This window comes from Pyxicephalus adspersus, chromosome 4 (genome assembly GCF_032062135.1).
Source record: "Pyxicephalus adspersus chromosome 4, UCB_Pads_2.0, whole genome shotgun sequence".
Taxonomy (NCBI): domain Eukaryota; kingdom Metazoa; phylum Chordata; class Amphibia; order Anura; family Pyxicephalidae; genus Pyxicephalus; species Pyxicephalus adspersus.
In genome coordinates, this window is record NC_092861.1 from 109,909,996 (window position 1) to 109,926,463 (window position 16,468).

At 35.6% G+C, this 16,468-nt stretch overlaps 1 protein-coding gene across 1 annotated transcript; it reads right to left on the bottom strand.

Annotated features, from left to right (window-relative positions):
• Positions 1 to 1,766: 1,766 nt before the first annotated feature.
• Positions 1,767 to 15,765, bottom strand: IYD (iodotyrosine deiodinase). Its single transcript, XM_072409276.1, has 5 exons — positions 15,531 to 15,765; positions 5,449 to 5,643; positions 5,140 to 5,299; positions 4,711 to 4,867; positions 1,767 to 2,421 (listed from the first exon to the last, which is right to left on the bottom strand). Exons 1-5 carry the CDS (start codon positions 15,715 to 15,717, stop codon positions 2,239 to 2,241), a joined length of 882 nt encoding a protein of 293 aa, XP_072265377.1. The 5' UTR covers positions 15,718 to 15,765; the 3' UTR covers positions 1,767 to 2,238.
• Between the last annotated feature and the right edge of the window lie 703 nt (positions 15,766 to 16,468).

Consider the following 16,468-nt stretch of genomic DNA (forward strand, 5'->3'; position numbering starts at 1 on the left):
ATTACATAGAGCAATAACCGTCACAATATTCTTTGTGAACCAGGCATGAGGAAGCTTTGGTTTTATACGTAATTTATATCAGTTCATACAAACACTTTATATCCATCTTATACTGGTCTAGTCCATCTGTCAAATTTTAAAACCCATTGTTGCCCCTGAGCCAAAAAGTTTGCCCACCTCTGTTGTGAACTGACTTTAAGTTCCATCCTCCACTTACTTTGTGCCTAAATACATTAAACATGTTGCAATGTGTTAGGAATTTGTTAAACACTTTGTAAAATCCATTGCTAACACATTTCAACATGTTGTAATAAAATCTATGGACACACCAGGTTGCATACATTTTTTTAAGGTGATTGGGTATTTTTTGCAAGGAGAATGTTCACCTAGTTCACTAAGTCAATTATCCCTTATATGGTGATAATTCAGTTTGCTAAGTGAACAGTCTAAACTCTTTTTGTAAATCAAGCATACTGTCTTGAGAACCAGAATATGCATCTTGCACATAAAAGTCCTGATATGATCAATTACACCAAGGGTCAGCAAAATTTTTTGGCTACTTGGCCATTTTAGGAGGTCAAGAAGGCACACTAGGCCGGACTCTCTCTCAAGTCCCACGCTGATGGCTCCAGAAGAACATCCCTGAAGGGAATTCCCTTTCCTCCGCAATGCATACGGGGGAGAGGGAATGTCCCCTTACCCCGACAGCAGAAGTGTTAACGCCGACTGCGGTAAATAAGGAAGGGAGGCATAACAAGGAGGCTCCAGAGCCGTGGGTTGCCGACCCCTGCCGGCTGGGATTAGGCCGGATCGACCAGGGGGACGTTAGGCTGGAACAGACTACTGACTAGGCTGTATCTGGCCTAAAGACCAGAGTTTGCCTATCCCTGAATTACATGATCAGTGACAATGCTAGGATCTGCTTGTTCAAATATTCTTTTAACTTACAATAGTATGCTTATTATTATTATATATATATATATATATATATATATATATATATATATATAGTCTAAATTAACTTTAATACAATGACTGCTTTAAATTCAGCGTTTTGCGTTGTATTCTAGGGAATTTCTTTTGGTGGAGAAGCAAGCATATAACTCAGAAATTCCTCAGTCAGTAATTGTATATTGTGTAAGTGTATATTGCAAACAACTTACAAAAGTATATAACATTTGGTGTGTGTGTGTGTTCTTATTAGTTCTTAGATGAGTATTTCTTGCTCTTGATTAGGAATACATCAGGTAGCCTAATACCCTGGTTTACCTATAGATCTATGAAAGTAATCTGACCTGTCTATAGACTTCAAACTCTGACTCTTGGTTCTGCTAACAGACACTTACATTCTGTTCTAAACTCCAATTTGACACCTTGGACCAGTATTTCTCAACTATGGTTCCTCCAGAGGTTACTAGGGGTTCCTTGAGTTCCTTGAGCAGTTTGTGCCTCTCAGGTCAGTATAAGTGACACCATTGATCTGTAAGGGTGACATTCTTCCCACTAACCACCACACTAATGTACTATGAGCTGTGGATATAGTAATTATAGCAGAGGTTCTGTGAAGACCTGAACGGTATTTCAAGGGGTCCCCCCAAGTTAAAGAGGTCGAGAAACACTGCCTTAGACTAATCTCTGCAGAAGGTTTGGAGGATAGGTGGATGGACTTGGAAATTAGAGAAGAGGGTGACTATCAACCAATCAAGGTATACATGATGACTAACCTAAATATATGTCACATAGGGTTAAAGTAAAGATTTGGAAAATTTCTTTCAGCATTGCTTAACATTTAATGAGAATTATTCTATAAAAACACAATGTTTATTTTTTAACATTTACAAGTTACCAAACTATAAAGTATGACAGAAAAGAGGAAACACTGCAGAAAGTCACTCATCAGCAATGGCTTGCTCATCCAGCCAGAGAAAGAACAAGGCGTGTAACCTAGTAAGTATCCCTCATTGCTGTCAAGTTGTTACCTGCAATTGGATCAATAGTGTTGAAATATTTAAAATTATTCTCCATTCCTATAGCATTACAAGCATGAAATCATCTTTACACCAGCTCTGATAGAAATTATTTCATAAACATTAATATATTAACACATTTTTTGCTTACTTTATAAATGAATCTTGCATTTAGAAACAATTATGTGTATATAAAATGAGATTAAATATTTCCGATATTTAGTTGTGTGATTATTTTTACAAAGAATCTGGATTTCATGTCTTCATGGCTTTATATAGCCACCATAATTTCATCTAACGGCTTCCGCTTTAAGTTTGGCACAGTGGCATCTTTGCTTGGATAGCCAACAGGTAGAAGCATGAGGAGCTTTTCATTTGTAGGGCGTTCAAGCAGCACCCTGAGTCGAGGACCACAGTTAAGGGGAGTTGTAGTTACAGTTACTAAGCCTGCATACTGAAACAAAGAAAGGGATATTATTTGAAATTAATATACAAATTATATTTATTTAAATTAAATGTAATGTCATTAAAAGGAAAAGATGTCCGTTATTCATAAAATTTATAGCTTTGTGTGTGCTATTCTTTTTTTATAAAACCTTAAGATGTATAAATATACAATAACTTTTTATAATCAATGGCATAAACATATACATTTCACATAAGTACAAGGATTGTATCTTTCAGAATAAAGAAAAGCTCAATAATGGGTAATCTGTGGGAGTATGGTCAAATATTAACTCATTTTATTACTTCCAGGACTAGTTAGCTCTATAATAAATACTAATATTATAGATATTTTACAATTTAAATATAGGTAGCAGGATAGCAACCAAACTGCTATGATATATTGCGGACCCTTTCAGAATCTTTAATTACATTTTTTTGTTGTTGTCAGATCTAGGCTTTCAAATCAATTTATAATTTTGTAATAGTTAGAACGTTATAGAACTATAACTGTGCAATGTGGCCTACTGCGATTTAAAATATTATGGAGCACTACACATTACATTGTAGTTATTTTTTAACTAGGGCAAATGCAAAGAAAAAATTCTAGGTAGGGTTCATTTTAAGTTTCTCATGAATAAACAATAGTAACCACACCTCTGACAAACAATCATATTACACGATTTTTAGATGTACATTTCACTTATCACCAGAGTACTCTCAGCCTCTTTTGTTTTCATGTTTGTGAGCTGGAATGTTAAGGAGTTCCTTCCCTTCTTTGAAATACTTAATTGAGTAGAATTTATTCCAAAGGAATAGTGTTTAACCCTTTAACACCAAGATTACTAGTGTTGATTAACGTCTATTTTTAAAGCAGTGGCATTTACTGAAACATTCCTCTGTGCAGAATAAGTTACTACCATTGAAACATAGACGTGAAAGATTGTTTACCAGAATGTCGGATTCACTGCTTTAAAAGATATCCCCCCACTATACCTAATTTGCCAAATAAATAATTATTGACATTAAATACGTGCTGGGTAAAGATCATATGGCACGTATGGCAAAGATCACACGCATGCCACCCTCTTCTCTTTTGTACAAAAGGGACATCCTTTTGGTAGCATTGCCTTCAAAGGTTTAATGCAGTCTTTTTTTTTCAATTTAAATGCAAATAAAAAAAAGCAAACAAAAAAAAGTAACTATTTTTTAAAAACAGCAACATTTTATTCTGCATTTTGTCAAGTTATATTATTAATATGCAAAAAAATAAATCTAGGGAGTACAGGCAAGAAAAAAAGTTAATTAGGGTTAACAAGGGGATTAATAAAGGAATAAAAAAACAACCTTTATGCAGTAAAAAAAACACAACTAAACTTTTTTAAAAAGAATATTTTTAGGTATGTACACAAGGGTTGCAGCAGTCCTAATCATGCCCCGTGTAATAACAGATCAGTTCCGTGTAGTTTCTCTGCTGCAGATTAAAACATTATATTGATAAAAAAAAATAACTAAGCAATGAGCTGTCAACCAACCACTGCCACTTTGACAGCTGTTTGCTTTGAGCTGTCAGTTTGACATCTTGGTTTTGCACAGTGCTGGAGAGAGTTGGACAGGTAAGGGCAGCTACCAGGCTAGCATGGCATCTGAGGTATGTATCTATTCTACCTCTTGCTCCCTGCAATTTTTCATGGGTTTTTATTATAAACTGACAAATATACAAAGTCGTTAACAAATATTTTTTTCCTTTACGCTTTGTATTGTAAAAAATGTATTTTATGCATATATTTTTTGATCATTCACTTATTTATTCTGCTGTAGACAGCAGAGTGACACCTGGCATAAACAAACCCATGTGATCTGACCCATGATTTAATGTCATGGTGATCATGGTAGACTTATTCTACTTTTCTGGGTTAACTTCACACTACAGTGTCAAGACTGTGTCCTCTTACGTCACTTTTCCCTGTGGTTATTTATGTCAAACAAGACAAATTTAGGCAAATCTCCAAAATGAACAGCGCTAATGAAGACTATTCCAGTGTGTATGACAACTATGTTTACCATAGAATGAAAGCTTTAACATATATGCCAATATTTCTGGGATCACAAGATGGTAATTTGTATATCCTAGACTATTTGGTTATTTGTATAGGGCCAGAAAAAAATGTCAATTCCTCCAGCTTTTGTATATGGACAACACAAGCTATATAATATATATAGCATTAAAATATATAATATATATAGCTGTATAATAAAACTAATTCAGCATTACATTTCATGCTGTAATATACTGTACCTGAATGGCTGCCAGCAGTATGCCACAAGCAATTGACACACTAATCTCATTGTAATAATGAGTCTTCTTTCTGTCACTAGAAAGTATTCCATATATTTGTTTAAAGATCAAGATCAAATAAGGAGCTGTGTCAAGATATTCTTTTATCCAGTTAGTTCTAAAATAGAAACAAAACATATATGAAGCAAAATATATACGGTAAATATTGGCTTTCATGTTTAATCTTCTGAAAAAAAAAATACTAAACCCACCCTGTGCTAGATAATGTCCGATGTTTGCTCGCTAGTCTAAAATTTATGTTTCTATCTTTAAAACCAAATGTTTTCAGTATACTTTTTTCATATAGGTTTTAATGTATTCCTAATTTAAATATATTATCATAAATGTACCTTACATGAACACATTTAAGTTATTATTTTCAATGTTTACCTTAATCTTTTCAGATCATTAACCCATTTGTCTCCCATTCTTTTTCTGTAGTTTATTTCTTCCTCTTCTTCAATTATCTCCCGAATCTTGTGCTTTACCTCTGGATCATGGACAACTACAAATGTCCAAGGTTCTGTGTGAGCCCCACTAGGAGATGTTCCTGGGAATTACACAAAGAAATATGGGTATTATTTCAATTACCTTTTAAAAGCCAGGATGACAATGCAATGCTAAAGTGCATTCCCTACATTTGACTAAAACAAATCTGGTACAATAAACATGTTGCTTGAGTAAATGACAGTAAACAACCTGCTGCTCTGACGATGTTGTCAATGACTTCTCTCGGAACAGGTTCACTGCTGATAAACCTTACAGATCTTCTTTGGTTAAGCACCTCATAAAATTCTTTTGACCTTTTTACCATATACTGTTCATCATAACGCCGTGGTGTAAAAGGAATGTGCTCTATGTCTTCTTCATCTATGTCTTGGTATTCATCTTTGCCTTATGGAAAATAAACAGAACATTAAAAAAGTTACAATTACACAAAACAAGGGCAAAACTTTAATAAAAGTAGAACCCGTGACACCTGTAGAAACAATTCGCTCAAACCAAAAAGAAGAAAGAAGAAAGGACATGCCTTAAATGTCTGCTTCTTAATTCCATATTTTTTAAGGTGCTTTAAAACCTTATTTGTATAGGAAAATGCTATAAATTAGTAGGATCACTAAGTGACACATACACAAGTGTTTGAACCACTAATGGTCAGGAAAACTTTTACCTGCCGAGCCTTTGGCACCTTTTTAATTCTTTGAGTCAGGGCCAAAGATTTAATTTATTATAAAATACAAATTTTATACCAAAAGAAACTAAAGTTTTTGTTTGAAAATTAGGTGACATGTTTTATATACAGTTAAAAAAATTGGTGAGAAAAAAGTGTGATAGGAATAGGCAGGGCAGAAAGCTTTGTCCAACATCAAAAAACATTTCCATGGTGGAAGCATTGTAAGCCCAACATTCTGGCTCCATTATCATTTATTTCAAAATTTTAGGAGGTTTAATAATAACCCAAACTAACTTGCAGACCAATTGATCTTAGAGGACAATTGTGCTTCAAAACATCCAGCATGACTGTTAGTTGAATGATGCAGCATGGATATTGGTGATTCTGCTGAATTGACGGTGAGCAGGGTGGAAAAAGGGCTAGTGAAAGTGAAATATATAGTTAAAAAGGAATGTATTTTTTGCTGCTGGAGCCATTGCTGTTGTTCTTTTCAGCTTGGTAACCTTCCACAAGCCAATGGAAATTTATTCAGCATTCCCACTTTGTGTATCGTGCTTTCATGATGGAAAACCTCAGTTGCAAATAACATTTTATATGTGTAACATTGTATATATATGTTTATATATATATTTTATATATGCTTGATAGAGTGACTAAAACATTCTCACAAGTGCCCACAAACCCTTTTTTTGCTACAGAATTCATACTGGTAGAAAGGGGTAGTGAAGGTGGAACATTGAAGTGAAGGGACAATGAAGTTGGAGGTAAAGATGTCACAACCTCTGTATCTGGCTGCTTGGTTGTTTGGCAAGCTACCTGTTTGCTGGTTATGTAGAGTAACAAACTTTGTCAGTAAGAAAAGGTAAGATAGGTATCCATTCTATATGACCTTTACTATAATCAGAAGGTAACTTATCAAACTCTTTTATTCCTGAAGATGCCTATAGCTTCTTGATCCTGTTTGCAGAGGGCTTCCAGGTACATTGATGATTCTTGTCAATGTAAATGTCACTTGCTCGATGCATATACAGTAGTTTGAATCCACAGCAGAACTATAATACCCTTAATAAAAAGAATAAATGTGCCTGCCTGCAAATTTAAGGTACACATGCTTAGTGTACGATGCCATCATAGCATGCCTGGCTGCCAGGAATGATTTATATCATTTTGGCCTGGCCAACCAAGATGGCCAAAGACCTGAACGGAGAAGAAGACTGGTTGATAATGGCTGCACTGTCAAAGTAAGAGGAGAGGTAAGTGTACTTATCAGACACTTTCATTTAACAAGTATCCACCAATTGTACTCCTGTGTTGTTACAATCAATGATTGTCGGCTGATGCTGGATAAAGTAAAAAGCTAGAGGATGAGATCAGCAGATTTGAGATGCAGAAAGGATGAAAAATGCTACAACAGTATTTTGTAAAAGAAAAAAAACAAAACAAATACATAGCAAATGTTTATGATACACAGGGCTTTAAAAAACAAAACTTATACAGTCAGGGTTTAGATCTATAATAATCATAAAATACATTATTAGGTTTGAAACAGTGAGAGCACCAGGGGAAAAATCAATAACTGCAGACTTGAGACTCTTGTGAAAGGTGAATGCCCTTTGTTTAGGCTAGACTGTTAACATGGCAAAATGTCACTTTTAAAAGGCGACAATTCAAAATTGAATAACCTTTTTTGAATATATTGCATATTATCCAATGTGCTAATGAAAATAATTTTATATATTTAGCTATGTACAGTGTACTACAGATACAGTTGTCTATTTTTTGTTTTCTTTGCATCCGTAAGCAAATGTCCAGTCACACCTTTGTCTCTCTTGTCACCTCACTAAAGCTACTCAAAGATTCCAAAAGGCAGTTGGACGTGTAGGCAGAGTTTGAACATAATCCAACCACCAACACGTCTTCTCTACGAAAGATCTTTTCACAAACCTGCATGTCTAAATTAGCTGGGAAGTCTCTCTTATACAGGGAGGCATAATTTAGGATGCTTACCTTCCACAAGGGAATCGCCTTCACAACAGAAAATCATTTATGTTTGATTGACAGACATCAGCTATTTTATAAAGTTGAAAAAGCTACTAAGATTTTTTTTTTCCTGATAACTCCCAAATAAGATACACATTTTTTTTCCGGAGTCACTTTACCTAAGGTGCCCACCTCCAACATTTTCTTTTTAAGCTTATGTTTAACTGGGTAAAATGAGCTATATCGCCTTTTTTACATCCAAATGTATGTCACTATGTTCACTACAGCATTAAAGCTTATATCTAGATCTCTGTAAACAAATAACTCTATCCAACTCCTATCTCCAACCCTTCTAACCAAGCACTAACGTAACAAAACAAAAACAAAACCCAAAATTTCAAATTTGTGGTCACTTGACATTTGGTCTTCTTTTGTTTACTTCCAATGGAGTTACATTGCCTGACTGACGTGAATAGTTCATGTTTGTTGTATGAGATAGCCCCTTTCTGAATGGACCAGATGATGACATTAGCTGAATGAGAAATGCCGGGACTGGTGATTGTGGGCACCATTGCGTGGGTGTATCAACAGCCCCTGTACATGGAAGTAGCACTATCAAGGGAACTGGATGGTGGCATTTGGTAAGTATACCTTTTTTCATGATGTAAGGAAAATATCAGTCTTGTAGACGGTTAAAGGGGCATGAAGATATGGAACTGATGGGGAAATGTCTATTTTTTTCCCCAGAAATGGACTTTAAAGGTTAGTCCGCCGTTTAAATTATAGTGGTGAAAATACATTTGGGACAAGTTATAATACTAGTCCACCAGAAGCGATTTAGGCAAAACACAATTTCCTTTTGCTGACGTCTTGCCTCATCCCCATAGACAGCTGGCATGAGTTCTAAAAGGGCACAGTCAACAATGGAACCAAGTGCTGTTTTAGATCTGTACTATAGCTAGCCATGCTGTTTTAAAATAAAAAGTGGTCCTTTGGCATTTTGTTTAAGACATCTACTTACGTGTTTTAAAAAAAATGAGGCTTAATTAAATCACAGCAAGCTGAATAGGCTTTATATCTCTGACTAGAGCTTATTTCAAGAAAGAGAATACAACTCACTTCACAACATGTGGCATCTCTAAAACAATAATCCCTTAGACATTAAAGCATCAATGTACAATTCTCAACCCCCTTGTAATGGTGTTATAGAAAGTTCTCCTCTTGCTCTTTAAATGTCCTTCTTGGCACTATATAACCTTAAGGCCATTCATATGTCCATTTAAAAGGTGCATCGCCAGGCCCACTTGGCCAACAACCACAATCTGGAGACTTCTTTGGCTGGTGAAATTGTGGAAAATATTGCCAAACACCCTCTAATCCTAGCTTCACACTTCTCACACACACACACATATTAACATTATATTTAATTAACCAAGTTCTTGACATTTTATTCACAAAGTTGCAGTCCTCTTTTTTAGTAATCATATAATAATATAATATATTATTACATGATCCCTATATTGTAGCTGTACTGTAATGTATGTGTCTTTACAACCATGTATTTTATCGTACTATTATGCTTAGTAATATTTAAGTGTTCACAGCTCTTGAGCATTCAAAAGGTTACTTATGAAAGGTCCGGTGACTTCACGTCAAACATAGCATCCTGAAAAGTCATCCATCAAGATATTTATGAGTTTTTATTTTTTTAGACATACATATTAAAGCAAGCAGCTTCATTTGTACAATGTTCTCAGTGTGTAACTGTGAATGTTTTAAAAATTATTCCTGGTTTAAAGTTTGTTATTATGTGTGCAAACAAGGGCAGATGACTGGGTCATCATCGAGTCAACTCTCCCAATGCAGGATTCGACATCTGGATGCATAAAACTTTTAAATTGTTCACCACAGAGGCCAGGACTATTGTCTACTATCATCAGCAGGGCAGGTTTTTCAAATGTCCTATTTACTAATTACGTGTCTTATGTCTGCTCTGAAGTGCTGTGCAGATAAGTGATCCACTAATGAAGTATGTTACTATTACCATGTTAAGTCATTTACTGCACATGAGGTGGAAATCTGCACCACATAATCCGCAGTGTCCTCATCACCTAATAATGTAGCAACTTCTATTGGATCACAGTGGCTGATCCTAGCTTTAATTCTGCAAAAAGGTCAGAGATGTGCTTATCATAACTTTTTTTTTAACGCAGGCTATACATCATGTACAATGGCTGTGCCTTATTGTTCTCTTTTTAGTGATGGTCTAAAAGTCAATTAATAAATATATATTTTCTAACTTTTGGGATCTCTAATAAGTATAGTTTTCAGACATGTTAATGAAATGTTTGCTACTTTTATTGGTTCTTTTTCCAAAACACCGAAATATAGGGCTGTTTATATATTGGTCTAAATAAAAAGAAGCTATTGTCCCTGTGCCCCCACCATCAAGGAACCCCATCTGGGATATATGTTTACACTCTCACCCCAATCAACAGACCTCACATCTGCCGATCCATATGACAATTTTACACACCTCTCTCCTTTGTATCACTGCTTTTAGTGCTTCTTTGATGGTTTCTAGAAGAGGATTTAATGTCTTGATGTTGGGGCAAATAATCCAAAAATGTACCTATTAAAAATATCTTTGCATGCATTTAGGTAAATGCTTCATGTATAAAGTTGTGTGCATTGTTGCATGCTCCATGTAAGCAGTGGAAGCCACAGTGCACAGTGCACAACAGCTGAAAAGCCAGTAGGGCAGTAAGGAAAAGTGGCACAGCAGCTTTAAAGCTTATTGACTTTTGTTGCCCTGTTGACTAGAGTTTAAAGATCAAACAGAATTGTATAGGATAAGTGATCTGAACTGTTCTGTATTGGCGAATGGGCAAAGTTTGCGGCAAACCACCTTGCTCATTGGTGAACTGCAGTCAATCTCTATTCATTAGTCAGTTATTTTTTTCTTTATTATTCTCTGCAGGTCCCCACAGATTTAAATCTCCACATTTTCATTGCTATAGCACCCTGGCCTTTCTTAATACCATTATCAATACAGAATAGCAGTTGTTGTATTGTGATGTTGCAAAATGGAGATGATAATATCCCATTTCTATTGTTTGATTTTGAATCCAGTGTGTATGCACACAAATTCAAATGCTCATGGCCTTAGATAATACACCTAATTTATAATAAACATTTACGGCTAATTATGAAACTGGAATAAAGTGGAACCAAGGAATTTTTAGACTAAATATTTTTGATAAGGGGCATGCATTTTCTAAAAAGCACAGTGTTTATATCATTTAAAATTTAATTACACACTTTTTACAGAATAAGAATAATTATCAGAATGTATGTTTTGTACAGCTCAGAAATGTTCCTGCAGGAGTTTAACAAATGTCCCTGTTATGTTCTCACATTCCTAAAACAATTGTACTTTACTGATATCTTCATTTCTAAGGTTTATGTGATCCAATTTATACAGCAGACAAAATAAAGAATGCTTTCAGGGGAGATTAAATACAATCTTAACAACATGATGTAGGAACAAACTGATACTGTGGGACAAAGCATCTGTTCCACTGGGCTTTGTGTTGTACTTAATTACAAAAAAAAAAAAACTTGCAAGTATTTTGTTTACTAGCTTTGAGTCATGACCCTTTGTTCTAGAAAACTTTACCCAAGTAGCTACTTTGTATTTTTCTGTTTTGCTTTTCACTCTTCTGATGTTTGACTATTGGGTTACTTCATTTCAAAGGAGGCACTCTGGCTGACCATGGATGGGTAGATGGTCAAAAATGATGGTCAGTCAGCCCTTTTAAAATTGCAAGACCAGTTTTCTCCCCAAAAGGTCAAAAGGTAAATTTAGCACTCATGGAGTACCAATGACCAAATCCCTATTTATTATTACAAGTAAGACTTGAAGCACTTTCAGAATTTGGGCTCTAAATGGGCACTTTGTCGTGCTTAGTAAATAAAAGTAGCAGCCTTAGGCTGCTCTCGGACGAGAATCTGACATGTGTACAAAGGCCATCTGACGTCATTCTGTCCTGGCGAATCCATGAATGACAGAATATGAACAACCACAATGATAGTGAAGAGTCAGCCTTTTATCATTGCAAACGATCATGAAAGATTATTTCCAACAAAAAAATACTAGCCTTAGCTTTGCTTGGTTAGGGGTGGTGGACATTATCTTCTATGCCTGATTGAAAAACCTGCCTGATTGATTCCTTTCAAGAATAGTGGTAAAGTATACATTTAAACTTTAACTGTTATGTTGCCACTGTATAAAAAAAATAAATAGTTGAAGAAAGACCATAATGACTAGATTGCCAGGAATTATTTATATTATGGATGCAAAGTGAAAACATTTTCTTTGTAATTTTTAAGAGTGGCAAGGGGTTAGAACTATTTGTTTTCTTGTAACTGCTTTTTGGCACTATGTTAGAATTATATATTTATATATATATATATATATATATATATATATTTATTTATGTGGCAGAGTGTCCCAAACCCTTGTGCAGAAAGTGTTGGATGGGGTACTGCCCAGACAAAGATATTATATGTTTTAAGTCTCCAAGAAATGTTTTGTATTAGCTGTCTTTTCAGCTTGGTTGGTGGAAAGCAGTATTGTTAGGGTCCTGGAGACTGACCAGGGAAAAGAGTGGGAGGGTTTCCCTGGTGCACTGGACTCATGGTTGGGTTTTTACCTGTGGAGGGGGAGTACGGGTGTGCCATTTAATTAGACAGTGTGATCCCAGAATTGTGAGGGAACTGAGCTCCGGAGGACAAACACTGAACTATATGTAAATTTGGCTCCAGCCAATCAGGGATTTGAGTGAGCCAGCTACTTGCTTAGTCAAGCCACCATGTTGTTTTTTTTCTTTGTGACAGGCTGGAGCCTGTGCTGAATTTTAACTGGAAGTCTGCCGTCTCACATTTAGACTATTCTGATCCCACAACATATATATATATATATATATATTTGTTTATTCCTTAATATTATGAATTAATATTAAATTGGCAGCTTTGAGGGTTTGGGGATACCAGAGTGCCCAGAAAGTGAAATACGAAGAGAACATGCAAACTCCAAACAGATATTGTCCATACCAAAAGCATAACTCTTATTCAAACTCATCAACAGTAACACAGATGGAAATAAAAATGGTTTTCCTTTACTTCTAGGGGTTGGGCCGTATGAAGCACCCGCAACTTCACATAGCTCGATAAACACGAGTTGACTTCCATCTCTGCATCTCATACTGCTTACCTGAATTGTGGGCGAGCACCTGAAGCCCTTAAGGACTCTATCACTGCAGGAGTGACCTTAATTAGAGGTCTGCTGCCCACTACAAACCAGGAGCCAACGCTCCATCTACAAGCCATGTGACTTGTGCCTTCCTCACCCTGTGGCTTTCTTGAGGACATTTTCAGGGCATACTTACAGGCAATAGGAAGGTGAAATCAGCAGTGTTCGCAGATGACTTGCTTTTATATATAACTAATACAAAAGGAAGTCTCCCAGGCAACTATCTCAGGCTATTAAATTATTCTTGACAAATCTAAGGCCTTATAACTAACTTTGTAAGACCAAAATGGAGCTACTTATACCCCATTGTGTGGTTAAAGGAAAAACTGAAATATTTGGGAGGTCCAGATCTCAAAGAAGTCCTCTAAACTTTATCGTTTTAATGTTTCAACTTTACAAATGGTCTACTTTTATCTATTCCTACATGGGCACGATTAGTTTAATTAAGATAATACTGTTCCTAAAACTTTTATATACTATCCAAATGCTACCGATAATTCTGTGTCCTTACAAATTGAGAGATCTTTCATTTGGTGCGTGTGTGTGTGTGTGTGTGTGTGGGGGGGATACAACAACCAGTGAAAAATGAAGGACTTCATTTTCCATATTTAGAACTCTATAATATTCAGCTATAACTAGAAATATTAGAGATTGGTTGCATAAAACTTATTCTATGCTGCATATGCATAAAGAGTTACTGCCACCAGAAGTTCAGACAAATACACTTTTATTTTCTAGTTGGCATGTGTGGTATAAGATTAGGGGATTGCAGAGAGTATTTGGGATGCATGGCCTAGATTTCCACTGCTTGACAGGTAAGTCCTTTGGTAATTGTTTACATAAGAAACCAACATCTCACGCAGCGATACCAACCTTGTACCCGTTTTTGAGAACAGAATTCTTTGCCTACTTTCAAATTCACTCCAATGAATGAGGACACCCACTGACACCTTAACAGATTATACATATACACATACATATACATAAATGGATATATGCAGAGCCCCCCACCCTTGGACAATTTAAAAAAAAATTAAGATATGTTTTAAAAATGGACTGGATAGAGGCCTCTTTGAAGATAGAATTGAAAGTAAGCACAGTTTTTGATGTCTGGGAATCGTATATGGCCATTTTGTCTTTGTCAGAAAGCTTATTGTCTCAATTTATTATTTATATTTTGATGGTATATATACATTGTTATCTATTGTTTCATGCCTATATGTAAAATTGTTGTTCAATATTGTGAATTAATACCACACAAACAATAAATTAAGTAAAAAAAAAATGCTATACTTTATCAGAGTAAGGAAATTCTAGACCCCTGGCAGATTTTTTATTTTTGGCTATATCCCCGTTGTAGGTTTTACTTTACATTCTCCTGATGAAATTGTCAGGAGAATAGTAGGGGTACATCTCTTTAACAAAGTAGTGAATAGCAGTGGTATGCATTATTTAACTCACTTTTTGTGAGCCCAGGGCTTCAAAGGTCTTCCGCTCGACCTCACCAGATAATAATACAGTGCTCTGACAAGTGTCATGTTAGGGTTTAGTTTGACCTATACTTTAAAGAAACTTAATTGAAGTATTTTGTATGTGCACAGTACAACCTACCTCTTTTTTCCCACCATGGCTGTTTGGCTAAGCGCAGATTGACACCCGCCTATTCCAAGAGGCAGCTCTTCATTGCACAAACTGTAAATGCAACACAACTTCACAGCCATTGCCAGTTAGCTCATATAATATCCATGAGACCCAGATGTAACAGATCCTGTGTAAAATTAAGCTTTTCTGAAGCCTAACTTCTATTTACAGCCTATGTACAGCGCTGCGTAATATGTTGGTGCTAGATAAATACATACACACAAATCCTTATTCTCTTGGTTGTTCCTAATAAGCCCTAAATAGCACAATCCGTTCTTTCTCAAAAAATCCCCTTTTTATGCTTTACAATCAAACCTTCTTTTCCCTTCTTTCTTTTTTGTCTTTTTTTCTTGCTGCATTAGAAAAAAAAATATATGAGCCCTAGTTTAAAAATTAACACTATTCAAGGTAGAAAACTGCTAACCATTTCATTTTGTTACATACTTATCACTAGATTGCAAAGAACATAAAATTTGTTTTGCAAGATTATACTGCCAAAAGTAAGCCTTGAAAAAACAGTATATGTAATATCTTGTTATCTTACATAATGCTGGATCAGTTGGCTCATAGCAGAAATGTAAATATTGTTCTGGTCCATAGGAGATATAGAGGTGTAAGAGTTAAGTATTTACTATTATAAAACTTGTTAATCATAATCTTTGTGCCCCTTACCCTCCTCATCAGCTGGAACTTCTGTTCCGTCTTGAAGGTCTTCATCTACCCATGGACGTGATTCCACTTTTTTCTTCTCTTTTCCTTTTTTTTCTTTCTGATTGTTCCGCTTGTTTTGCAGAATTACTGCAATTAAAATACATATAACAGCAATAAAAACTGGGGACAAATATGAAAATATAGCCATGGCTTAAATTTTCCCCACAAAGATATTTTTGTTTCTGGTTCTTATTTGCTTAAAAGGCAAAGATAAGCGGAAAGGGGAGGTTTCGGCTCTGTAAAGGCCAGCTCAGATTTCACAACATGCTGAGTCTAGTGGAGTCTGTGCCATTAACTTTTTTTTTTTTTAAACACTGAAAGCTTAAAGGGGACCTTTCCTGCTCTTTTGAAGTGGAACTAAGCTTAAAAGGTAAACAATTGCAAGCAGGCCGGTTATTTATGGCAGTAGGGACAGGCCTTTTCACTATTAAAACATACTTACCTGCCTGTTCACAATCTTTTCTGAAATATACACCTAAATAAGAATGTACAGCTCAATGTATGATGCCAAGTATCCCAGGATACCCCCGACTGCTGCAAATTATTTAATTCCTATGTGCATGGACATACACACAGGAGTTATTCCAATCTATCAAATTAAGGTGCCCAAAGATCTGGAACCCAAAAGAGGACTGGGTAGGTGTGGCGACACCCACTATAGAACTAGGACAGATGAGTGTATTTAAAAAATTGTAAACAGGCTGGTAAGTTTATTTTATTGCACAACATACACCTTCTGCATCCACCTGCTTGCTATTTAGTTCCTCTTTAAAGAAACAATAACATTCCTTTTCCTCTCCATATGACTTTTTTTAAGCAATGTGGCTCCAGTTATGTCACAATGATAATTTTAGCTTTTTTCACAAATGGCTGCTTTTCCTTTTCCAGAAAATTGAGTG